General features: G+C 39.7%; 1 protein-coding gene across 1 annotated transcript; it reads left to right on the plus strand.

Moving 5' to 3' along the window:
• The first annotated feature begins 1,697 nt into the window (after positions 1–1,697).
• Positions 1,698–27,577, plus strand: fmnl1b (formin-like 1b). The gene is made up of 26 exons (XM_084670683.1): positions 1,698–2,539; positions 10,356–10,439; positions 11,878–11,961; positions 12,503–12,576; positions 13,035–13,118; positions 13,238–13,381; positions 14,639–14,747; positions 15,032–15,108; positions 15,424–15,517; positions 18,794–18,868; positions 19,173–19,283; positions 19,891–20,040; positions 20,171–20,272; positions 20,472–20,721; positions 20,975–21,226; positions 21,372–21,496; positions 21,729–21,931; positions 22,273–22,507; positions 22,706–22,774; positions 22,878–22,958; positions 23,782–23,911; positions 24,209–24,372; positions 24,592–24,693; positions 24,823–24,930; positions 25,253–25,367; positions 26,293–27,577. The coding sequence occupies exons 1-26, from the start codon at positions 2,381–2,383 to the stop codon at positions 26,391–26,393; spliced, it is 3,282 nt and encodes a 1,093-aa protein (XP_084526809.1). The 5' UTR covers positions 1,698–2,380; the 3' UTR covers positions 26,394–27,577.

The raw sequence follows: 27,577 nt of genomic DNA on the forward strand, positions 1-27,577 counted from the left end.
ATATATTGCCTGCCAATACAGAATATGATTTCCCCATTGCAATCTATTCTGCAATCTGTAAAGTGATGCCAACTTAACCATTTTGTTTCTGGATTCAACAACTTTTCAGACTTCCCTGGCAACTTACATTTCTAGTATTTTGAACTTACAGCAACTTTTGAACAGTGACTCAATCGGTAAAAAGCAAGAATTTCCCCTCTAAATTACACAAAAGCATTTTTCTCTGTTACACACTCAGTCACAACAACTCACTCTGTCTGTCTGGCTGGAAAAGTGCATTGTGAGGGACTAGTGAGAGTAGTGACTACTAATAATGGGATGTAGGTGCGTTCAATAGTCAATTCCCTGAAAACATCCACTACCGCATCCAAATGAAGAAATAGTTAAAGAATCTAAACCAGCCAAGATCAACAGAGAAATTATTAGTTCAGCATGTGTCAGGTCTGATAACACTGCATCTTTTTCATAATTAGGACCTGATTGTATCTGTAGTTACATACCAGGACCAGTAGATGACGCCCTCACACACGGAATCCCCACACGCCTTGTCTTGAGTGAGGTGCACAAGCTATTAATGGCATTTTACACTGGATATGTTCACTTAGTTTGGCTATTTAGCCAGGAAGTAAATTAAATAAACCTTTAAATTGAGTAAATTGCAAAAGTACACAAAAGTATACAACTATTATTAGCCAATTATTTTAAGCTGTTATATGCACTCTAAACCAATCTTCTAAAGACTAAACCAACTTCTAACTGCATTCTAAACCAACTTCTAAACATGCTTACATTTGCAATAGTAGCTAAACTTTATGCTGCATCTTTACCTAGCACCAAAGCTAGGTCCTATAGCCTACTTAACATAGATTCCTATAGATTCTGGTATGGAGTGCTATGTTACACAGCTTCCTTTTATCTAATTTCTATTCTCTACTGACCAGGTGTGGTCAGACCTACGGGTCTAACATAACACTCATCATTTATTTAAAACCCGCTTCCCGATAATATGCCTTTCAGTAACACACCACTCACTTGTTCACTGTAGTCCAAGGTAGTTATCTCATTAGCTTAGCCTTTGGCCAGCTCCGAGCAATGCTTAGTTAAGTCAGACCTGTGCCACTTATGACTCTGATTAAATTCTTGATCATGTTTTTGCAGCATGTGGTGTGCAGCATTAGTTCACAGTTACAAGCTTGTTTTGTACAGACGTGAGGCATTATAAGATTTTCAGTGATGTAATAAGCTGGTTTGGATAAGGCTTTGGTCTTGTTCAAAAACTATTCAAAGTTAAGGTTGTTTTCTTCCTCCGGCAAGGTAGGCATCAACATAACCCCAAAGTAGCCAAATTTCATATTAGTTAATGTGTGCAAAAACAGGTCACACATTAGTTTTAATAGGATACTCAGAAGCAAGGACTGTAATATTTTGGTAACATTTAATGTACTGCTAGTGCCCAAATTGGTGTGAAAAGAGGACTTGGTAAATGCATGAATTTTAATGTGGTCAATTACAAACTCAGAATAATATATTTTGATATAGGACAATTGTGTTGTCCTCTGCACCGCAAACTACTTTTGAGAGCTTTAATGAAGGCACTAGGACCAGGAAGCTACCTCTCTCAGGTCTCCCTTTCTCTCTTGCTAGGAGAACTGCATGCTGCTGCTGTCCTGGATAGCTAGAGTAGTTGGTGGTGAACCTCTACCTCCTTTTGCCTTCGCTCCAATCCCTCACTTTTGATATGGCTGCCAACAAACCTGCCAACCTCAACATCACACATGGACCCCAGTTTGAAGACTCTACAGACTACCTGCAAGCGCTACTAATTTTCATTATCAGCAACATCTGCCTATTTGGAAAAGAACTGCCCTTGGCATATTAGTGTTTGCTCTTTTGTGCAAGAGAGACACTGAAGCTCTTTATCGTTTTGGGGATTTTATTTCATTTCTGCATTGGGTGGCTTTGTTACTTGCTGCGGTTAAAGTGTCAAAATCAAACTTTAATTTCTCTTTACTTTCCTTTCTGTTTTGAGTTCACTTCTCTCTCTCTCTCTCTCTGTCTGTCTTTCTCCTACTCTCTGTCAGGGATTCCTCTTTTCACCTATGCCAGAGAAGAGGGTAAATGACGAAAAGGAGTAAATAACACCTGTCATTCTGCCTTCTATCAGCCTGGGCTCATGGAAAAACTTAAGGTCAATGCCACAACGAGCCTCGTCGCACAACTAATAGATGGATCTGTATCATCTTGCCAACCTATGAATTGGATTTTAATGCAGTCCTGTACAGTGAAGCTGAGCTGGACCTAGTCTTTGGGAGTCCTTTCTGTGTCTGTGGAGAGGTAGCTGTGGAGTGTTGGGACCGGTAAGCTAGTGTTAGAGACAATCATGGGTAATGCCGCTGGGAGTATGGACATGCAGTTGGGGAAAGAGGGGAAGTCAGTGTCGGCACTCCCAGTAATGGTGGCCCCCCAGAAGCAGTCAGCAAGTCCCAAGCTCCCCATACCAGCTGAGGAGGAGTTAGAGGAGCGCTTCAATGCAGTGCTGGTGAGTGTACACTGTCCACGTCTGTATGCGGGATACATAGACATGTATCCTTTATATATTCACACCCACACAGATGAAAAAGACACACGATCAGTCAAGCTTACCGGCAGTCACTCATACACATACAGCACACACACGCAAACCCATGCACATTCACACCTAAAACACTGACATGCAGACGGTAAAAGTACTCTCACACAGACATGACTAGAGCAAGTGAGGAGACTAATGCAATTTTACACACACAACAAACAAAACAACACAAAGAAACAAAGAATGTTAAATATGTTGAAAATGTGCCCATCACCAGGCCAGGCTTATCTTTGAGCAGGGTACATAATGTGACTGAGTGACACAGAAGAACTCTTTTATTCTCTGGATTACTGAGGCATTAGTTTCTTTGTATGGTCAGTTGGAAAAGGATAAAAAACACAGTATATGCTATGTGATTAAAGGCCCACTGTAGTAAACTACCATCACACCTCATCAACAATATATATATTTTTTGCAACAAGTACAGGTTCATAATTCATGGTTTTTACATCAGTTTAACCTAAATCCAATATTGTTATCTTAATTTCTAAATAAATCTTATAAATCCTATAGCTCCTGTTGATCACAAATTGCATATCACTTTAAATCCAATACTAATACATTGAAAAGAGTGAATGACTGTGGCAAATAATGCATGATTCTTGATTCATTCCTAAATGTTAGCTCTAAACTTCTAATCATTGATATCTTCACCAAGGCCTGTTGTCTCTAATCAGTTCAATCCATCCCCTTCAATCCCTGCTACTAATATGCCCTGCTCTGCTTTGTTGCCTTGTGAAGCATCCTTGGCTCTCTTGAAAGGCGCTATATAAATGAATTGCAATTTCACAATCGGTCAAAGACATATTTGGCATACCCTAACTAATTATAACTGGATATACAAGTATACTCCTTTCCTTCTGCCTGCTCATAACATCCCAGCTGGCATTGGTTGGTGGTAGGCATGTCATTAGAAGTAGCGAAAACTCATGCTTTGTTTTGACAGAGATATCCAATTGAGCAACATATCTTGTTGACCTTGACTTGTTTCACTACCATTGAAGTTACTTTATATATCATTAACTACATTCTGTAATCTCTGAGATATCGCTTGAGTCTCTCATGTGCGCACAGCCAAGATGGTTCCAACATCTGACAAGAACAGTAATGGCATTCAATTTCTGGTTTTACAACCAAAAATAGTTTTAGTTTAAGAAAAAATACAAATTATGTTTGTTTTTTATTTGGAATGGTGTAAATGTACATAAATTGCACATGGAATAGACCAGTCCTTTGGCCTAGGGACTCAAAAATCGGGGGACTGTTCTGCAGATTTTCAATCATCACTTTTTCCTCACCTGTTTAAAGTTATTTGATTTATAATTTGCATGTATTTGCATAGGTTTACCCTCTGGAGCTAAGCGGAGGAGATTTTAAATATCAGAGACATACTTTAAAACACTTTGCATGTAACCTTGTTTTGTCCAGCGTATACTTTGCAAAAGTATGTTTCACATTGTTTTTGTGACAGCAAAGATTAGAGCTTTTATCAATTCAAACTTTTAGTGAAACACAATAACAGTATTTGAGTGCTATATGGGTATTTTGTAGTCAGCAGGCAGTAATGACCTGTGTAGGTTTAGTATAAACCATGTGATACATGGTAACCTCCTTCAAATACAAACCCTGCCTCTTTAAAAGGGATGATTCAGTCGTTGCTCTAAGCACAGGGTGATCAAATCAAGACTTAAAGCATTTGTACAGCCTTACTGTAATACACCTCTTTAGCCCTTAACAAAATACATGTTGAACTTGAAAGAAAATTATGACACACCGGTGCTTGTGTAATCAGTAAATAAATGCCATCCTTTGCAAATGCTGCCTTTATGTACTTTGCATTCAAAATATTAACCAGCTAAGGTGTAAATGATGTTGAGAATCTATAGCATGGGGTGTAGAGGCATTGTTGCATGATTGAGAAGCTCAGTGATATACAGTGAGCATTATGCAGCATAGATGTCTAATGAAATGACATAATTTACAGGCAGGAAAAAACGGCTTGAGGTTGACAAGGGGTGCCAGCTAGGACCTGCAAAGGCACCATGGTACCAGCTAAGGCTCTGGGGTACAAGCTAAGGCATCGATGTAACGCTCACAGAATTACAATAATTTGGTATCTTGCTCCCACAATTAAATCTGAAGTCGGTGAGAACGGATCCACAATGTGGGTGAAAAGTGGCTTGTGCCTATAGCCAATCAGTTGTCCAAGAGTTCAAAATGTGGGGTTGTATGTGGGTAGATTTGAGTAGGCTAACTATGCAGAGATTAAAGACAACCTAAATTCAGAGTTGGAAGTTGCCCGATGTAGAGATGGGGAAGGCATTTTCATGTATCAAATATCATCAAATATTGTTTATACAGTTATTACATGACGTTGACAGCATTGATCGAATGCATATTGCCTCAGACAGAAGGGGACTATGTACAGTATGGCGAGATTCGCCAGGTCTTTCACAATAATTTTACGTTATTTTGGTAGGACCTGATATGTCCCAATTCTCAAGAATGGGTGATCCACAGTGTGACGAAACGATTTGGAATTGATGGCACCAAATCATCTCTCACAAACATGATGTAGGCAGAAGCTACTATGACAGAGTTTTTGCCTTCATTGTAGGTTGAATATCATCTGACAAGCCGATGAATCCACATATCAACCTATGACACGTCTGCATTGTCCCTGTGTTCAAAACAGTAAATTATTTGCTACTTCACATTTGCACTGGAGATAGAGTTCCTTAACACACACCCTCCCTGCCCCAACCCCTGCACCCACTCCTTGTGCCACCCACTCTTTATCTACATCTGCTGAGTAAGCATAGCAAATCTAAAATGTGCCAAAAGGCTGACAGTACGAAAACTGCATACAGAGTAGGCTAGTTGGTATGCAGGCTACCCTGTACAGATGAAGACATAAAATGCAGCTATAAAACTATCATGGTTCCCGTCTGTAACCAACAGAGGCTGAGTCAGCACTAACAAATTGGAATCCGTACGGGATATTGTGTCAGATGTCAACTATCTGTGTACATGTGTAAGGATGAGTGTGTGTGTGTCCAGACCACTAGCATGAAGAAAATGACAAAAAGAAAAAGACAATTGCGGGTATCATCAGAAGAGTCATCAAACCTAAAATCAGTAATGCAGTTACATTTGTTGATTGACTGAATTAGTTTGTATGTTTTAAATAAAGGCAAATACTGTTCCATAAGGCAGGTCAAGTGTTAAGTTTGTATAAAAAGTTATTATAATGGTAAAATCTCCCAACCCTTTTTGTTACTAGTGGGTTACTAGTAATCCTCAAACCCTCCCTATAACCACACAAGTGTGAACTGATCCTAAAACAATAGGGATTACCTGACCTTTATACGAGCACTAGCATACGAGCGCTAGCATGTCTACAGATATCATCAACCTTGGTGGCTCAAATCAAACTACCCTCCAGGAAAAAATATCCATACACAATAGTCCTAACCCACTGCCCTTTTCTCAAGTTTTTTTTACACATTTGCTGGTGTGTGGTGTATTGTGACAAGAGTCACATCAAATCATTAACTTCTCAGTTCATTTCTCAATAACTTTCTTAATTATTGCGAACATATGGTTTCAAAAGGTAACAAAACCAAATATGCAAAACTATATCACACTGTGTGAGATTCCCATACAAAAACAATAAAAGGGGAAGTTTCTGCTTTACTCAACAGATTCTCCCTATTCAAATTTACAATTAGCATCTCACCCAACTACTTTGCATATGCCTGTTCATCATTTGCATATTTCCAAGGCATCGTGAATTTGTGTACAGTATATAAAGACAATTTGACCTATGTGCTAATGTCTAAGTCTATTACATTGTTACCTGGTTATTTGAGAGCTTTTTTACCTATGACTGGTTGTGAAATTGGAGACAAATGATGCATGGACTACGAAAAAGCTTGAGGTGGCTCAACAGTATAGTGGAAAAGTGTTAGACAACCTTTGTATGTCACAAAAGTTTTCAATTGTTTGGTTGTTAGGCAACTGGAGACAAGAACAACAACAATGACATTGCTAACCAAAATGACTAAATAAACTCAATCCCTCCCATGCAAATGTTGTTACTGCAGGTCATGAGTTTCAAGTTTCAAGACAAAATGAATGACATTCTGCAAATATTTGACATTAATTTTAGTAAATTAGCATGTAGGCTAGCTAACTAGTCTTTGTGTGTTTTTTCCTTACCTCTGTCTTCATTAATTCCCTGTTTTTTCATTCCTTTCATGACCCATTGTGGTTAGGGATGGTGGAGGGGATGAAGGTTTGTGTCTTGTAACCCTTGTGGGTCTTATTTCAAAACTAGCCTAGCACCATTATTTCAACCACAAACTATTTATTCTTCTGCTGTATGTACAAATAATGTATTTAAGCCGAGACTTTCAGTTGAATATAATATGATGGCAATTACCATCTCCAGCGTCAAAGTTGTGAAAGCTTGAAGAAGTTTGTTATTAACTTTAATATGTTTTTCATAATGTCCCTCTACTTGTCTTTTTCTTGACCCCCTTGTATCTTCCCTTATCCTCATTCGGGGAAATTTAGACTTCACATGGTTCCCCTTGTCAGTAACTTCCAAACTGCCACTGCTTGACAAATGTAGAAAAGACCCTGATAAGCCCAAACAACCCTCTTCTAAACATTGCCTCAATGAACACAGATAAAATAATCATTGAGACAACAATGTATGGGATAACTCTGTTTGGCCTGAGAAGCAGAAAGTGATTATGAATATCCCAAAGACAGGGTCACACAAACAAATTGTTTTGTTTGCACGCTTGTGTATATGTGTGTGTTTGTGTTTTTGCTTGCAAGCATGCATATGCATGTATTCTGGTGTGCATGTTGGCATGTGTGTTTTTAATCAAAAGGATCTAATTAGGATTGGTGCTCTATTCCTGTTAGGAATGCCTGGGAGTAAAGCTTATAGAACTCTTAAAAAGACAGGTGTCTGGTCATGCGAGAAGCCCAATCACTGTAATGCAAAAAGATTGCCTCACTCTGGTTTCCTTCTCTCTCAAGAGCAACACATGGATATTTGCCTGTTGTCTATGTGACATCATCCTTGTCATTGTCATCATTGCCTGGATGTTCCTCCAGGCTGCTGTACAATATGATGTACATGGATTCCATTCTATTATTCTATTACGTAACCTATCCTGGCAAAACTAGGCTTAGCCTCTGTATGGCCTCCTCAGTCAACCCAGCCTACTGTAATTCCAGTTTATTGATCCCCCATCATTCATTATGCCTGATTTAACAGAATGTTGGAAGTTCAGATTGATTTAGGTTTTGGTACAGTATCAGTAGAGCCCCCGTTTTTATGTGACACAAACAACAACACAAAGAAAATTAGGAATATGGTGATAAAAGTTACAGTTGAATTGGTCATATTCTAAAGTAGAAAGTGTAAAAGTAGTAGAACAAAAAAACAAATTGGTTTTCCCTGCAGAATGACAGTTGGCAGTCATCATGGGACATTAACGTTCTATGACATAACTGCAGATAGGTTGTTAGTTTTATGGTGTCATAACTACCACAGACATGGTTTTCATTTTTGAAATGCAATAAAAACATGTGTTTATACCTGCAGTGACACAACAAAGGCAATAAACTAACTCAGAAATTTTAGGATGTGAATTGTCAGTTCACAGCAGTGTACCAACTAAGTTATGGCAAAACAATTGTCTATGTTCAAAATGAACTTAAACACATGATAAGTCACATCAGCCTTCTTCAAGGATTGTTCCACCATAACATTAAATAAAACATTAAACAAATCTTCAGTTAACTCTGTGAAAGTCATGGACATGAAATAAACATCTTCAAACCTCCAAGAATCCTTCCTGGAACTGTTGCAACTATTTCCACCTTGAAGGTTGCATGTATCTGAAGAAAAACAAGAAGCAGACCTAAGCATTGGAGAATGCTTTTTAAGGCAAATGAAGATTTGACTCAGCAACTCTCAGTGACCTTGTGAAGTAACACTATGTGTCTTTGAGGAACTTTGTACAAATTGACAATAACTCAACAGCAGGAGGGGTGCTGGGCTGAGGTGGAGGAACAAAAGGTAAAAGGGGTAAGTTTTAGCGAGGAGGGGAGAGAGTGTGTAAGGCACTTTGGAGATATTGCACAGTGTTGTCCTTGAGTGGTAGTCTCCTGTTGCCTAGCCCAGTTTCACAGGGTGACAGGACCATATACTCCAGGTCTATAATTAGTGCAGCTGGTGTGTGTGTATGAGTGTGTGGGAATGTGTGTTGAGGGAGGCATTTAAGTTTGGACAGAATGGGTATCTGATGCCGGAGGCTTGATTGTTATAATATAGGGCACTGTGGGTGTATTAATGAGCATGGAGCCTTGGGAATTATGTCTGTGTGTGGGTGTGTGAGGGTGTTTGTGTGAGCTTAGTTGGCTGTGTCACCACTTCTACATTCAGGATGTGTTTATTTTGTGTTTCTGTCTGTTTGTCTGTCTGACTTACATCATGGTCCATTTTGGTGGCATCGTCACTGCAGGGCATTTGAAATGGACCATACTGTAACTCAGACTACATGCTAGGCTCAGCTAACTAGCATACAGTTTGTGCTGGTTAGCTGAGCCTAGCATGTGGTGGCCTCAGGTGTGTCAATTCTGCAATTGTACAATTGAGAACAAGTTTGCTGTTTACATATAGTTTGGGCTTAAAATTCTGAAGGACAAACCTACATTACAGTACTTAACAGCTAAAAACAATAGCTTATTTGTGAAAATGAAAGGATTTTCACCTGGCATGACCACTTGCAGGATTAAACATAAGGTCCTATATTGTTGTTGTTGTTGTTATGTTGAGGCTGTGAAACAGCATTCCACACCATATCACTTTACACTGTGTCAAAAGCCATTTGCTGCAAACATAGTGTTTATGTTCATTTATAATAAATAAATAAAAAAGCAATTACAGGAAGGCTAAATTTGGAATACAAAATTGGAACCAGGCACAGTATAACTGGTTTTCTGAATCCCTTTAAAAGTTTTGGAAAGTTTTGGAAACTTGTAAAAAACAAAACAATAAACAATAAATACAATTGATTGCATACTCTCATTGGTCTCACATGTTGCTTTGGCAACAAACAGTGTCCCATGTTGTAGCAACAGACCTATAGTAACATTACCAGGCCTTTGTCAACAGGAATTGCTTGTGGTAGTTGACAAGCTGAGTCATATGCTGATTGGAGTCAGCAGTGGCCTCCATGAGTGACATGCATTGAAATCATTGGCAGTCTACTGCATTATTGAGAGGCTAGTCACTGCGTCCTGCAATGAGGGGGCCATTGAGGGAAACTATATGCTTGTTTGTAACTCGAAAATGTTTCTGGTCAAGTGATTTGCAGACTTGAAGTTCATGGTAACGAAAGTCTAAAAAATATTTGTGAACATTATTATTATCTTTTTCACTAAATGTTATGTCTGATCCTGTTGTGTCTATTCAGTCACTGATGTGATTCCCTTTTAAGTCATTCAATTATTAAAATGTTTCTCGTATCCTGTGCAAAGATTATATTTTCAAACAACCTAATTCAGATTCCTTATCACCAAATGCATGGTTAACATGTTATTGTCCTGAGATACCAAACATCTCCCCCTCATTCTCTGTGTCTTTCCTCCCTTCCCCTGTCTCTTTATTCCTCCCTTTTCTTCCTTTTCTCTGTAGAACACGATGAATCTGCCTCCCGACAAAGTGAAGCTGCTTTGTCAATATGACAATGACAAGAAATGGGAGCTGGTTTGTGATCAGGTGGGTCTGAAAGTCGTTCAAAAATACCTGAACACCCACATCTGAAGTACTAGATGCAGAGGGAATACCAGATAATAAGTGAGTGACAGAGAAGTGACAGAGAGTGACAGAGAAGTGACAAAAAGTGACAGAGAAGTGACAGTGGGGAACACAAACTGGCCAGCTCTGAAATGTGCTAGCTGGTAACACCCCAAGGTCAACGTGACCAACACAGGTGATGTAATACAAAATGTTGGAGGGATTTGAGATTTACCAATCAATAAATGATTCTTCACATTTCATTTGAATCATGGATTACTAAATTATTTGTATATAATGGGTAATTGCACTTGTACAAGGTGCAACAGCAATTCTGCATAGATTCTGGTAGAATTGCACCATTGAACAGTACAACGTATTAGAATAGATTTGGCGGCCAAAATGGAGGGCATGTATGTGTGCACGTCCCACTTCCCAAAGCATTATCAACATTATTAGCGGTGTCAAAGCATTTCCTTAACCCCATAAATTAATGTTCATTGACATCCCCACTTTTTTAGGCTATAGTTGAAATAACTTGTTACTTTAGTTACACTTAAAGCAATTTCTACCAACATTAGACCCCTCTGTGTTCAGTTTCCATGTTTGGATTATTGTCAATTGTCAATACAGTCAAAGATTCTGTGAAACAAGAGATTTTCCATATGTATATCAGTACTTAAGACCACTACTGTGTGGGTCAAGTTCATGTTTCACAGTGAATTCTTATTTTGTTGGTAGGTAGAACACTGTCCTACTGATACAGTACACTAACACAATGACTGACAAGTTACACCCTGCTGAGAACCTCATCAATATTAAATGTTGCTGTGGCAACAGTGACAAGGGCCAACACAACTTCCTGTGGCTTGGTGAGGACAGACTCAGAGGACACCTGTCACAGACTTTCCCAGAATCCCCACTGTGTCCGAGAGCTGGAGGTTGTCCTTTGGCATGCCGTAATGTGGCACACACGACACTGTGTAAAATCTGTGATCCGTTTGTGCGGATTATTTAGAGGTTGCCACTGAAATGTTACCAAATCTTACACACCAGGATCAATATGTTAAGACTTATTTGGGATTCATAGAGTAGGATTATCAATGGAAAACAGGATGAGAAGGTATGCAGGTTGAAAAGGTTTAAAGGGCAAAAGCACATATTGATTGAATGACATACATTTGAGCCAAATACTGCAAGGTCCAATGCATGCAGACGTCATTACCCTATACATAACAAGCTCGTTAGGATAAGTCATATTTGCATATTTGCATTAAAGATGCTGTGTAATCAGTCCCCCCCTCCCCCACTCATCTACAGTACATTCATGCCATCAAGCATACAGTAATTAGTGTAGGTATGTGCATGTGTTTAAATGTGTGGTTCTGTGTGGGTCGGCGTGTGGGTTTCTTTCCTACAGGAACGGTTCCAAGTGAAGAATCCTCCGTCTGCCTACCTGCTGAAACTCAAAAGTTATCTTGACCAGGGAGGTGTCAGTCGAAAGGTACAATACACCAACACATATTATCGAACATTATCGAGTGCTAGACATTTGAGCAACTAACTTGTATTTTATAACACAGATTACAATCCATGCTCTGTGATTGCATCCACCACTTCCCCAAGCTCCCTACTTACTGGCATTCTTTGTCAGTTTTTTGTCTGTTTCACACAATGTATCTCCTACACCTACTGTTGAAACATAGTAAATACAAAAAAAACGGTCACAACTGCATTCCTACAGTAACACTTCCCTGCATTGCACAGGGCTCTCCCAATGCTCACTGACAATAGGCGTGGCCAGATAAATTCATAGTTAAGAGCAAAATGTACGTGTTTCTACAGTAAATAAGGTTTGTGAGGCAAAATAGGGTTTCTTGGGGGCAAATATAATAATCAGTCACTGACATGTAATAATCTTCATTATCTGTCAATATAAGTTATAATATAAATTGCTCATTTCAATGTATAAAAAGAAAATCTACCTTTCACATATTCCACCTAATTAAAGCTTTTACTGACAATGATCTTGCATGTTCACTTAGTTCAAACGGCGTGTCCAGGAGTCCACCCAGGTTCTGAGAGAGCTGGAGATATCCCTGAGGACCAACCATATCGGGTTAGACCAACTCACCATTATTACCTTGGTTGTGCTGCATGAAAGAAATTATCAGTTTTCTGCATGAATCAGCAGTCCTGTAGATATGATAAAAAACTGACGGCACTTTAATGCACACATGGAAACACCTACATCTAACAAAAAAATTGCGGAAACACTTGCAGGTTGTGGTTTTAGTGTTACATGTCATGCATCTTTAGTCGAGCAAAACTGTAATCTCCTTTCAGTTTTTGGAAAAGTTGTGAGTTGTAATGTGTTCTTAGTCTTGTTGTTTTTGTATTATGTTAATGTGGTTTATCGATACACATTTTTAAACAAACAGGTCAGATCAATTACGGGAATGAAAGCCTTTGCGTAATTTGTGCATGCTATTAAAATGCAGTTTTAGACTTTACCCAGTTAGCTGCCGATGTACATTGTAACGTTTTTTTGGGCTCATCTTTCTCTTCTTCTGCCAGCTGGGCTCAGGAGTTCCTCAATGAGGAGAACTGTGGTTTGGATGTTCTTGTAGACTATCTGTCTTTCGCCCAGTGTGCTGTCATGTGAGTGCCAGGTCTTCACAGTATGCACAGTTCAACACTATTCATCTTCTCTTCCCTTCTATAAACAAGGTGCCTTACACATCATGTGACAGTAAATTAAACTGCACTGTACCGCTTAGGTACGACATGGAGAGCCTGGACAATGGCACGTTGCCTACAGACAAAGGCAAACCGCTGGATAAGTCTGTGGAGGATCTGAGCAGAAGTGCCAGTAACTCACCCACCCACGGTGCCTCCAAGACTGGTCGACCTTTTACCACCAGGTGAGTGTCACTGGAGGATGGAACACTGGTGAAAGGTATGGTAGTGGTGAGCGGCTCCTCCGTTGTCTGTGTTCTATAGTCTTTCTCTCTCAAGTCAAAGTAACACAGGGCTTCACAACTGTCCACTGAAAACCCCAATAACCATCCTCTATCTTACTATGTTGCTGCTGTACTGGTATACACACACATTCACACACGTACACACACACAAACACACACACACACACACACACAGCTGTGTCCCCTGTTGATTCCCAATGGGAGTTGATGTGGATGTAGATTTATCCCCTGTATGTGGGTGTGCGTGTGGTTGACGTCACCATTTTATCGGATCAATGCACAGGAGACAGACTGATAAACACACCGGCTGATAAAAACACCATGTGGCAAAAAGATGTGGGTCTGATTTTTGGAACCATTCATGAGCGGTCAAGCTAATTGGATCTTTGGTAGATTATCTACTCATACAATACTATGAGTTGAAGACAGCTCCACGCTGTGGTCCTTTTATACAAACAACATAGAGACAAAAAAACAAGTAAAACTGGAAAGTAAGACTATACTATGTGGTATCTTTGAAGAGGGAAGCTGAGATTTATTTCCTACAAACTGTGAACACATAAGCAGGTCCACACACCTGAAGACACCTCTAATCTACTCAATCCGGATGAGCCACATTCTTGTGTTGAGGGTTCTTAGAAGCATGTCTATTTATCAGCAATGTGATCTACATGTGTATGTGTTTGAAAGGAAGGTGTAAACTTGAATGGGAAAAATGTCGGACTGGAACTCAAACCAGCTGACATTCCAACTAGTCATCAGACACCTGAGTGAAGTCCTTTTTGGGAGTGGTGTCATTGATGCTTTTCAGCAGGGGGTGTACAACCATAGCTCAACTTCAGGCTTGGAAGTGGATTTGTATATTTTCTGTCACTTTTCTTTAGCCCATCTTTGTTTCTCAGATATCAATTTATTGTGTCCATTTATCGTTTAAAATGTGTATGATCTAATGTTGTAATTTTCTATCATCAGAATAATGTATATCTATTGGTTTCTCACAGATCTACTGAACATAACATTGCAAGATATGTTGTAAAATACCATATATTTTAATTCCCCAGTAATTGAACAGTTCATATCATTGCAATGTTTAAGGGGCTTTCACAAACAAGCGTTATAACTACAATATGAAGTTACACTATGGTGCTATGCACTGATGTTGACAAGGTAATAACAGCAACATCTTTCGCCTGGCAGATTCAACTCTCTCCACAACAGGAAAGCATTGAGGAATTCACGTATCGTCAGTCAGAAGGATGATGTTCACCTCTGCATCATGTGTTTACGTGCCATCATGAACTACCAGGTATGGGTCTTCTTTTATAGATAAACTTCATCAGCCAGCAGTTTAAATTTCACAACTATGAATTCTGGCACATATGTTACACAATGATCATAAGACTAGATACACCAGGAAATAGAGGGATCATATTGGATCATGGTTTCTGAAAAACTGCAACGCTTTATTTTAGCATTACTGAATTAAGCATCTTAGAGAACTGTGTTATTGTCAGTCATTGGGGATAGGCTGTTGTAGTTGATGCACATTTAAAAGCTAATTTAATCATGATCTGTGGCTGTGTTTTTTAGTCTGGCTTTAACCTGGTGATGACCCATCCGTGCTGTGTGAACGAGATCACGCTCAGTCTCAACAACAGGAATCCCAGGTGAGGATGAGGAGGATGAGGATGAAACAGTTAAGGGGATGGAAGTTTAATGGGTGAGGCCTGTGTCTGCACAGTCAGGGGGGAGTCAAGTGTACATCTTACTGTAATGAAGACATGTCCTTGGATGAGATGAACTAGTGATATGAAATGAGAGGTATGAATAATGTATGTTTGGATTTGAGAGTGAAAACAACAGAAACAGAAAATACCGTAATACTGGTGAAAATGATGTGTCTCGTGAATGGTTGTGATGGATACTGATGTACACTATTCAAAGTGTTATTGGACTGAAAAGGATCTATTTTGTCTCTACAGAACCAAGGCCTTAGTATTAGAGCTGCTGGCTGCTGTTTGTCTGGTGAGGGGTGGCCATGACATCATCCTTTCTGCCTTCGACAACTTCAAAGAGGTCAGAGAGGTCCCAGCAAGGACTTTTAACTGATCAAACCCCCTTAATCCTTCTGTCAGATATCATTCCTATCTCCCATGTCACATGATGCATGAATACTGAATAGTGAACTGCTTTATTACTTTCCTCCTCAAACTAAGTCACAATAGCGATTCACAATTAACATGAACTTTCAAAATGCAAAAAAATACATTAAAGTGTTGGTATTATAGAACCTAAATCTATGAACACTTTAGAATTCAAACAGAAATAGCGGTATTAACAATATTTTTTCATAAATATCTTAATTTGAGTATAATCTCCCTTCCCGAATTGAGTTCCAATTGAATTGCCTGACAGACAGAATATCTCTCCATGCACATCCTGTCCGAATTTGGTTGAGATGCATGGGGGTTCTTTAGACTGCCATAACTTATCTTATCACATCTTGGGGGAAGGTATCGGGGGTACCCCCTGAGTCACTAACCCACTGGCAGCTGGCGAGGTCAGTTGTTCCGGGGGCAGACAGAATATCATGGGGGGGCACACATTTTCAGAATACTTTTAGGGGCTGTGTGACAGATTAATCTTTCTGTGGTCCTCTAACCACACAACAGTATCTGTGAGGCAGCAACTGCTGCCAGCAGATATAGAAACTGGAGCTTTCAAATAGCTAGACAAAATGGTATTGACTTAGGTATTATTAGTGATAGTTCAAGGTCAGAAAAACCAAGCTATGGCCTAGCAGGGCTGGTTGAACAGCTCTACACCTGGTAGACCAGTTTGACTGCCAGCCCTGATCTTAGGGCAGTTCTTGGATCTAGGGGTGAACTGGAACCAAGATCTATCCCAAGAATGTTGGGTAAAACTGCTTGTATTTGTTGAATCTAGTGGAATATAGCGATGCATTTTTTCCATTCATGTTTCCATACAAATAGTTTGGGGAAAGGGTAATTACACAAGCAGAATATCTTGACACAATTGCTTTCAGGCTGTCACTTTTGCTAACGATTGGCACACATTTGATTTGCATAGCCAATTTAAAACTCAAAGCACACTGGAAAGTACAGTATCTGGCCCCCAGCAACATGACTCTGTTTAGTAATTGTTAACACTGATAAGCTACAACAGGAAGGTTTTGTATGTTTATTTTATTCAAAAATATTTTTTACATTCCAAATTAGTGGCCCCTTTATATTAACTAGAGGTTTTGGAAATTAGACTGAATCAGAGTACTGAACACATAATTATGTATTTAAATAAGTGATGGTACCCAATCAAATATGTATGTACTTTATGGTTAAACATACTTTTAACTTTTAAGTTTTAACTACACATTGGAATCTCACCACATTTTGGACTTGCAAAAAAACATGAAGCACCATATTTTATAGAAAATACCAAAGCTCATAGAACTGTATCAATGTCCATTGTTGTTAGTCTTCAATGGTCTGTCATTTGACACCAACTAATAGGGATCCACTAAACAATGCACAGAATGTTTTGAAATATTTAGAGTTATTGGGCATTACAGATTTCACCTCTTTCTTTCAAAATACTATCAACTGGATAAAAGTAATGAATAATAAGCAACTCACATTCAAGGCACGAATGGTACACTCTTTCTAAAAACTTGCCTTTCCTGTGTTCTAAAGCCTTTAAATGGTGACAAACATAAAATACAAATAATTATGTTGATAACATTTCTCTGACTTCTTGACAAAGTATAGTCAGTATAGTACAGAGCACATATCCAACTTCATTGAACTTTAATTCAAAATTAAACAGTTTGTTCAGATGACCTTTTAGGCTTGATGGTGATCACGTGCACAAAAACCCCTAATGTTGCAGAACTATTTTTTGCAATGTCTTCAATGTAGTATTTATAGCAATTATGAAAGCTGGATGCATGATACATTTTGTCCAGAACTGGCCAGACGGTAGAACCCACAGGCCAGGCAATGCCAATCCTACACCAATCACAAGGTATCTTTTACTGAGCTGCCATCATGAGTGCCAAAGTGAGAGGCATTTGTTTTGGGTAAAGCCCAGGGAAGGTGCGTTTGTGTGGGCAGAACACAGTGGGAAGAGATAGAAGGATAAGAGCTCATGGTGGAGGAGTGGAGGAGAAGAGTAGTGTAGAGGCGCGTGGGCACTGTGCCAGGACTGCCTCAGATGTCCCACAGTGGCAGAACGTGTGCATTGTTTGGGTACGGAAGGCCGGCAGGATAAGGCCCTACATAATTTAGGGGACATGAGTGGGCAGGAGGAGGGGAGGGGTGTTTACTCCTTAGAATGCATCACATATATTTGCAGATGGCAGCAAATGCATACTGCATGAACTACGTCAAGAAAAGATGTCAAGGAAAGCAGACACAATTAATTTATTTACGATAAATAGTCCTGAACACATATTGCCAAGACACGGGATGTATTACCTTCTATCTCGTACAAAATACCTTTGATCTCTTTATACAACATGGTGAAGTCGTAAAAATGTCTGTTTCAGTACATTGAAGAACTGAGAAGGTTGAATTAAGTCATGAATCTTTTCATTTGAGCATGCACCGTTCACCAATAGTTCGTCCATGAACTATAATCTGATACTCTGGATCCAATCCAGCAATATAACATCCTTAGTCACAGTCCGGCCAATTCATCTTGCTACCTGCCAATAGGCCAGGCTGTAATGAGATTACATATACTGTATGCTGAGGTTCAACATACATACACTTGCACGCACATTGCAGCACACCAGCAGTGGGTGATTTTGACTAATAATCCTTCTATAGACTTAATCAAATAATAATAATAATATGAATAATACATGTGTACTTTGGGCCAGAGAGCATAATCTACATTTTGAAAGTCACACAGGATGATACAATGTGTGTACGTCTGTGTCTCTGTGTGTGTGAGAGAGAAAGAGAGAGACAAAGAGAAAGAGAGAGTGGAAAATGATAAGAAAAGAGTGGGGATGGGAATGATTGAAAAATAAAGACTAAGGAATTGGGGGAACATAAGCTTCATACACACTGCCAACATAAGTACACACTGCCACCCTGTGTATACTTCTGGTGCTGCTTGTCAGTAATATTATTGCATAAAGTATTTTTACATTTTCACATCATGCAGTACATGATAGAAAATACTAAAATTGAATATGGAATAGAATACTTTGTTTGCAAGTATATTTTAAGACTGGAAGGGGCCAAACATAACTTACACTTTGTCACAACCTTTAGATCTTTAAACTCAAAAAATCCAAATGACCAGTTTTTGTTTGCATAACTGTAGGTGTGTGGAGAGAAGAGTCGCTTTGAGAAACTCATGGAGTATTTTTGCAATGAGGACAGCAACATTGACTTCATGGTAAGTTCAATTTCTCAGTCATTCCATTTTATTATACAAGGCACTAGGGAGATTTTGTTGAAGTGCGTGTTCTTCCCAGTGGGTGTGCAATAGCTTATGTCGCCAATTACAGTGGCTACATTAACTCAACAAGTCCTTGTGTTAAGTGGAGCCTCAACAACCAAGCGTAGGGAAAATCTGTGAGGGAAACTTAGGATTGTCAAACAGCAGTCTACTACAAATACAAGCAATATATTTAAGCAGCACGGATGTTGAATGAAGATCTGTCACAGTACAGAAGTAACCAGTTATCTTTTACCCCCAGGTGGCATGCATGCAGTTCATCAACATCGTTGTCCACTCAGTGGAGAACATGAACTTCAGAGTGCACCTACAATATGAGTTCACTCACCATGGCTTGGATGACTATCTGGAGGTGAGTGACATGTTATCCACATCTCTACTCACTTGTGCCCAGCGTAGTTTAAAGTTCTGGGGTGACATGTATACAGGCGTGTAGGTATTCAATAGCCACCGAAACATGCAACGGGTGTTTCGACAGATATGTATAAAAAAACAACAAAGTGCAAGAATCGGTGCTTTGCAAGAGTTTGGACACCATACGCAAATGTTGTGAGTCAATGACATATGTGGCCGAAAGGCAAAGAAAGTGCAGGCATGAATAATGATAATTTACTTGTTTCAGTGAGGCCGATATTGCCCAGAGTGGCAGACAAACAGACATCACAAGTAAATGTAAAGACAAACAAAAATGGCAAAAATACAAACAAAGAGTTTTATACATTTGGCCCCAGATTCTTAATTGCCTGACCATACTGTGCTGTATGACAGTACTGGGAATGTACATACATAATATGTAGGCCTACTGTTTTATAATCTATGCGATATGCTATTTACTTCTTATACCCACCAAACAGATACAATTAACAGATATCATTAATATGATCATTATACAGTAAATAGACTTCCATATAACCATGTACACTTCTCATTTCTTTATGTGTTTAATTCTCCCTGTTTAGAGTTTAAAGTTCACAGAGAGTGACAGACTGCTGGTGCAGATACAGGCTTATCTGGACAATGTGTTTGATGTTGGGGCACTGCTGGAGGATGCAGAAACCAAAAATGCCCTTCTGGAACACATGGAGGAGCTGCAAGAGCACAATGTACAGGTAAGTAGTGAATAAAACCCTCTACCCTTTACAGTACTGCACACACACTGTGCACTACACTTTTAGTACATTGCACTGGAACAACTTATTGACCAAAATCAATCTTCTTTGGTGCGCGTGTGTATCACAGATAAGCAATAGACTACAAGAAAGTGAGAGGGAAGCCATGGAGAAAGTGTCTGAGCTGGAAAAACAGCTAATCCAGACCACCAAAGAAGTGGAACTCCTTAAGGTATAATGAACAAACACAGTCTTCATTCTTTGTTTTATAACTAGCGTGTCTATTTATAAACTATTGTCTCAAGTAATCTAGTTACTCATCTGGGTGTCTCTAAGGGCAGAAATATACATTATCGAGACATCTATATAATCTCTATATAATTGAATTCTGTGCAATCTAAAATTTAATGTAAAACTTCCAACCTTAAAAGGAGAGTCTACGAGAATCCTGCTCCCAGGTGACTATGCTACAACAGCGGGAGCGAGAAAGTGAGATTGAGCGAGAGAGGGAGAGAGAGAGGGAGAGAGAGAGGGATCGGGATCGTTCAGCCCAGGCGTTGTCGGAGCTAGAGGCTAAAGTTCAGGGACTGGTGGATCAAGGAATTATCCGAATGGAGCGCAGCTCTTCAGGGGACCTGGAGCTAATCGTGGTCCCTGTCCTAGCACTCGCCTCACAGACAGGTTAGATACAATCCACATCCATTATTTGTATTAACTTTGTGATATTATATCAAATTATTCATAGTAATATCGATCATAATCAATGAGGATTGAAACACAAAATGCATAAATATAATGGCATACAACTGTGAAAATCTTCTCCAGAGATGGACTCACACCAACTCTACACCATGGTTTCTGCTCTTAAATTATGAAAAGTTGACGACTAGAAGAGAGTATGGCAAATGACATGCCAGTTTTGCTTCCTCAACAGGTATCAAAGAAAGCACAGTGGATGGTGCCTTGGCCCCTCCCCCCTCCACAGTCCCACCTCCTCCACCTGCGCCGCCCTTACCAGCCATCACGGGACAGACTCCAGCTCCTCCTCCAGCACCTCCGCTTCCAAGTTTGACGGCTCCACCTACCCCTCCACCACTGATCCCAGGAACTGCTCCTCCGCCCCCCCCTCCTCCCCCAGGGGGTGGGACACCCTTGCAGCTTGGAGACGCGTCGGACGTACACTTAGGTGAGTTCACTTACCGAAAGTAGCGACAGCATAGTGTAGCATCGTGTGCAGTACACAAACCTTTAAAGATGCCAATCGTCCATTTAGGTCAGAACTCATAGAATGAATGGATGAATGTTGTTGCATTTCTCCCTTGATCCTGTAGGTGTCAGGCACAAGAAGCCCATTCAGACCAAGTACCGTATGCCTCTGCTCAACTGGCAGGCCCTCAAACCCAACCAGGTGGTGGGAACCATCTTCAACGAGCTGGATGATGAGAAAGTGTTAGTGGTGAGACCAGCAGCTGGACATTGCTGTAACTTCTACTTCATCTCATGTCTCTCCGACATTTTGCATTTGCATCTTTGCATTTGGGAAAAAAAAGTCTGCTTAATGTACGTCAATGTCAGTTGAACCCATATTTCTCATTCATTCGGATTGCGGTGTACTATACGTTTATCTCAAAGCTGTAACAATTTGCTTTGAACCAAAATATGACAGCAGGTGTGTCCATTTCTTCTAGGAGATAAACATGGATGCTTTTGAGGAGCAGTTTAAGACCAAGGCCCAGACTGCCCCCGCAGACGTGGGGACCCTGAAAATGAAGGCGGCCCAAAAGACCCCCAGCAAAGTGTCCCTACTGGAGGCCAACCGGGCCAAAAACCTGGCCATCACTTTACGCAAGGGAGGCCTGGCTTCCCCTGACATTTGTATCGCCATAGAGAGGTACACAATCGTTCTTCTCTATGCTATGCATTTCAGTAACCTTCATGCTGTATGACTAAATTGTGTACTTTGTATTTTACAGTAGGTGCACTGCAAATGTTGCTATGTTTTGTAGTGTTACCCCATACAGTACGTTAGAACCTTTGAATTGGACTTAAACACAGCAGTAATGGTGCAAGGAAGATGGTCTGTTTTTCAGAATTTGCATGTTACAACACCTAGCTGTAACTCTGCAAAATGGAAAAGTCTATAGTAATTCAGCAACTCTTCACTATCATATCTACAGTATATATATAGTCTAGTATCTACCTATAGTATCTATTCACGTCATACATCAACAGCTATAACCAGGAAGCTCTCAGCCTGGACTTCCTTGAGCTGCTGGAGCGTTTCATCCCCTCGGAGTACGACCTCAAGCTCATCCAGAACTACGAGCGTGAAGGCAGGTCCCTGGACGAGCTGTCTGAGGAGGACCGGTTCATGGTGCGCTTTGGAAAGATTCCACGTCTGGGCCAACGCATCAGCACTCTCACCTTCATGGGAAACTTCCCTGAGAGCATCCAGCTTCTACAGCCGGTGAGTGTCCGTTGAGAATGTTAATGGCGTGGGACGCATTAAACGGTACTACCAGGGTGAATTGACTTGTATTCAAACATGCATCAAGTTTATTTTCTTGTTGACTCCTGCCCAGAATGCTTAGAATGATTTGAGTTTCCCTTTCAAGTGCTTTTGTTCAGCTTTCTCATAAACTTAGTTATTCCCATGTCTCTGCAGCAACTAAATTCTATTATTGCTGCTTCAATGTCATTGAAGTCATCAAACAAGTTGAAGAAGATTCTCGAGGTAGGAGACTCCTTGCTTTCCAGAATGTATTGACTGTAGTCCAGATCTTTAAACAATAAAACTTCAGTGTGATTATAATTTTAAGGTCTTGTCTTCCTCCTAGATCATATTAGCGTTCGGAAACTACATGAACAGCAGTAAAAGAGGGGCAGCCTATGGTTTTCGGCTACAGAGTTTGGACTTGGTAAAGGGGCATCTAAAACATTTGAATCTTTTCATACATACCATATTAGTGCTTTTAAACTGTGGTAATGATTAGAATTGATCAGGACAAATATGAAATACAAAATGCATCAGAAATTTAACTTATTGTAATATCAGGGACACAGCACCTGAATTTACTGGAGCAAAATCTGTCAAGAAGGAAGAGTAATAAAGCCTGTAGAGGTGTTACTGATAATGCTGTATAAACACTGCAAAAACACTGAATGTTATGGAACTTTAAATGCTTTAGTGTATTTTAAAGTAACAGTATTTGCTCTAAATTGACCAATTTCAAACGTAAAATTCCACTCCCCAAATTTCCTATCTTCCATGCCAACTCCTAAACTACCGCCCAACCCAGGTCCTGGGGAGTTAACTGTGTCACCAGCACTCAGCAATTTGTTATCTCTACTTCAGTAATTACTTGAATTTCACATCACCTTAGCGGGAGAATGAGACACAATGAATTGTGACATATTCATTTTCTGTCAGTCACTGACCAGACTGGACTGTATGACCCAGGAGGGATGCCTCTCTACACCAATCAATTCCAGCAGTACACTAATTGTTAATTTAATAAAACTATTAATTTGTAAAACTATACCTTGTGTGAGAGCCCACAAGGCTTTTCGTCATAAGAGATAGAATAACTCAGCTTGACATTATATAGAAAATGATAGTCTACAAGATATATTGTAAAAAACAGTTGGAGAAAGTGCCATAGCCTGTCTGTACACTATCAGTATGTATGGAATAAACCATGTCATTTATTTTGTTTCCCTTTACCTTATTCTTCCCAATAGCTTTTGGACACTAAGTCTACAGACCGCAAACAGACACTACTGCACTTTATTGTCAGTGTCATTCACAAGAAATACCCGGAGCTCAGGTCCTTCCACACTGAGCTGCCCTTCATGGAGAAGGCTGCTCTAGGTATGTACTGTACTGATGGTGAACACGTATCTGTAGAGCAGACAAGGAGTGGGAATTGTGTCTGGGGTTTGCACTTATTTACTTCACATTAGTAACCCACTCTTTATGCGATGTTGACAAAATTGTGTGCCATTTTTATAACTTTTCTGTAATTACTTATGATTGTCACTTTACATGTACATGTAGTGATTTAGCAGATGCTCTTATCCAGACTTTAAGGACATACTTAAGTATTATGTTCATTATATTGTTTTATTGTCAGAAGAAATAAACTGATTTCTGTTATCTCGCCAACAGTGTCTTTAGACAGCATTCTGCAAGATGTCCGAGCCTTGAAAAAGGGCATGGAAGTGACCCGAGCAGAGTTTACCATAGAAGGAGACAACCCTGTGCTTCAAGAGTTCCTCAACCGCAACAATGACTTGCTGGACTCTATAGTAACAGATGGCAAGACCGCCCAGGTCAATCCTCCTTCTGCTTATTTTCAAAACACAAAACATATTTTCACAGAAACATTTAGTTGAAGAGGATGAACAAGTTTGCGAAAATAGCATCAACAAAAAGATTGATAGATTGGTTGACAAAAACGTACAATTTAACAAATGTTCATTTTGCAAGAATGTATTTGTATTTTTTAGGTAGTTAGATATTTAGTGAACATGTGACCATTTTCCATCCAGGATGTGTATGACTCAGCAGTGGAGTACTTTGGAGAGAATCCCCAAACCACTCCACCCTCCATGTTCTTCCCTGCATTTGTGCGGTTCATTAAAGCTTACAAGGTTAGACACCCCAAACACTGTCATTGTTTAATTGACTAGTGTATAGATTTGGTCATTAATAATAATCATCATTTGGTGGGTCAGTTGATTGATTGTCAGTTCATGTGATAACAATTAATCAATTTACAGCAAGCTGAGCAGGACAATGAGCAGAGGAACAAGAAGGATGTTCTGAACAATGATGGAAATGGCAGAGTGTCATCCGCTCCTCCTGGCCCTGATCCAATGGCCCCCAAGGTGTGTAGAACCAAATGCTTCACCTTCAGAGAGCGGAAGGATTGCTGTTCAAACATTTGTTCTGTGGTAAAGTCATTTTCTACAAAACAATGTCTAGATGCATTTCTTAAATATATTTTCTTTTTGCAAAACTATTAGAATTTGAAAGATTGAATGTTGATTGAAATGCACCCCAAAAATGTCTGACCTGATACAAAACGCAATTTGGAATCAATCCACGTGTTTTCTGCGCTCAATTGATTCCGTCTGACACAATGAAACCAGTGGGAAAAACCTAAAGAACATGTTCTGATGATCATGCCTTGTGGCTTTTGACATGTAGGTTCCTATGAGGCCCAAGATGCCTCAAATGGACCTGATAGCAGAGTTGAAGAAGAGGCAGGTGACCCCACTTGTCCGCGAGGGCAAGGATGGTGCCATTGAGGACATTATCACAGGTGGGCATGGTGACAAAAGGGGTCAAAGGTTAGACTAGGAGAAAGGTAATCATTATTGGGACAAATACAGTGCTGTTAAAGATGAACAATTCAATTTTTACTGAATGTCTTTCCTCATATACTGTAGTTTTCTTGTAATGTAACTTTATGGCAGTATGAGTGATGATACAATATTATAATTATATACCATATGCAGTGGAAGGGCAGATAACTAATGCACGTTATTCTGAATGTGTTTATGTCGATAATAACCCCTCACTTTATGCAAAGTCTGTGATTCATCTCTTCTTATTCCTGAAATCTTTCAAATGATAATCCTTCCTTCCTCTCTATTTCATGTTGTCATCCTCAAACATTTCATTCGCATTTTCTTTTTACATCCTTTTTTCACACTTTGCCTTGTCATTCCCTCCCCTCTGAAATGATGCCCTCTCTTCTGTATGTCACTTGTGACTACTGCATGTCCTTCTCTTCTCATTTCTTCATGTTTTTTCTCCCACGGCTCTCATTCCCTCTTTCTTTTTCTCCCTCTGTCTTTCTTCTTCTCTCTGGGGTTCTCAGCTTTAAAGGCTGTGCCCTTCACGGCCCGCTCTGGCAAGCGCTCCTCGCGCCTCTTCTGCGACTCTGGCTTCAGTGACGACAGTCCTTCATAGTTCCTTTGACAATGTGTAGGTCCCTCTGTCCGTTTCTCTGGTCTTCTGTGGCAAGTCTTCTGTTTCTGTCAGTCCGTGCGTATTATAAATGAGGATGGATAGCTAGGTGGGTACAGTACTAGGACGCATAACACTTTTGCATACCGATAAAACTAAAATCTGCACAAATAATAAGGTATAGCCTCTTATTTAATGGGAGTGTTGATATGAGCCTAGAAAATGTTCGGTTTCAGATCATTTGTTGTGTTGTTGTGCCTCCTTCCTCCCCACAGACCTGAGAAACCAGCCCTACAGACGGACGGACGGGGGTCGACGCAGTGCTAAGTGGAAGCCAGGACAACAGCTCCACGTGTCCTCTGACATCTCCCTTTGAAACGCCCTGCAACAGCTCTTTGGCACTTAAACTCACTCATACAGTCTGCACTCATAAACACACACATGTGGAAATGTGCACACACTCGCACACAGACAGACACAGCACACACCGCACACACGCACGAAGCATCCCCTCCCAATAATTCTTAAGCCATAGTGGAAATAGAGCTGCATGTATTAAAAGTGCAAAGCTAAACAAACTTAACCCCAATTTTAACATAGTGGGATAGTTGATCCTTCATACCTGGGCCCATCACTGCTGACTGCAGATACTGGAGAGGAAAACTACACAGTTTACATACACTGCAAGGAGTTTCTAAGCCAGATGTTTACAACTAGAACCACATGAAGCACTAAGCCTCTATCAGTCTATAAGCTTTTGCCATTTCAAACTTGGCACAGTACACTTAAGTACTTGGGCTTGGACAAATTGACTATTTACAAAATCACCATGTGATTGAAATGGAGAGATGAAACGATGTGCTATGAGCTTTTAGGCACTCACATACAGTACATTAGGTGATACTCACATACAGCACATTGAGTGATTGTGCATTTGGAACTGTGCACAATCTGGCAAACTACCGTAGCAGACACTACATTTCTAGTTCACAATTAATATCTTACTTTATTTCACACTCAGATAGTTGAAATATTTAAACAAACAACATTTTCTAATAAGTTGAAATCCTTTTAAATTATGTACAATCATATTTAATTATACATCCAGAAAATACTTAAATTAAATAATAATTAATTCTATTTAATGTAAAATGGGTGCTAGAACCGATTTTGTGCTTCACAATGTAGACCAATTGTCAGACAACACATCAGTGATATATAATTTTTTAAGGCACCATAAAGCCCACAATAACAATCTGTATGTTGCTTATTTTTCATCTACTGGACCTGTGTCAAATACAATTAGCAAAAAATGTTAAATACTTGAGTGCTACTTACCTAGTTCATTACCTGAATGGAGTGAATGCAACTCTTACGGAAAGCATACATGACTCTGTGATATGATTTACAGTGTATATTTGCATCTCTGTCTTACGTACAATAGGATACTGATTGCATATAGAACAAGATTTGTAATATATTTAAATTATTTTTAATATGCAGGTGAATAAAAATGTTTTCTCTATTTAACATTTTGGGGTTGAAACTAATAAACATTTT

Source organism: Hypomesus nipponensis, chromosome 13 (assembly GCF_054491055.1).
Source record: "Hypomesus nipponensis isolate SF chromosome 13, ASM5449105v1, whole genome shotgun sequence".
Taxonomy (NCBI): Eukaryota; Metazoa; Chordata; class Actinopteri; order Osmeriformes; family Osmeridae; genus Hypomesus; species Hypomesus nipponensis.

Bases quoted from the DNA above. Each gene is read 5' to 3' on its own strand.
- fmnl1b (XM_084670683.1), top strand. From the start codon at position 2,381: ATGGGTAATGCCGCTGGGAGTATGGACATGCAGTTGGGGAAAGAGGGG. The intron at 10,440-11,877 runs GTGGGTCTGAAA...TCTTTCCTACAG, and splicing joins GGGAGCTGGTTTGTGATCAG to GAACGGTTCCAAGTGAAGAA. The intron at 22,508-22,705 runs GTGAGTGTCCGT...ATGTCTCTGCAG, and splicing joins GCATCCAGCTTCTACAGCCG to CAACTAAATTCTATTATTGC.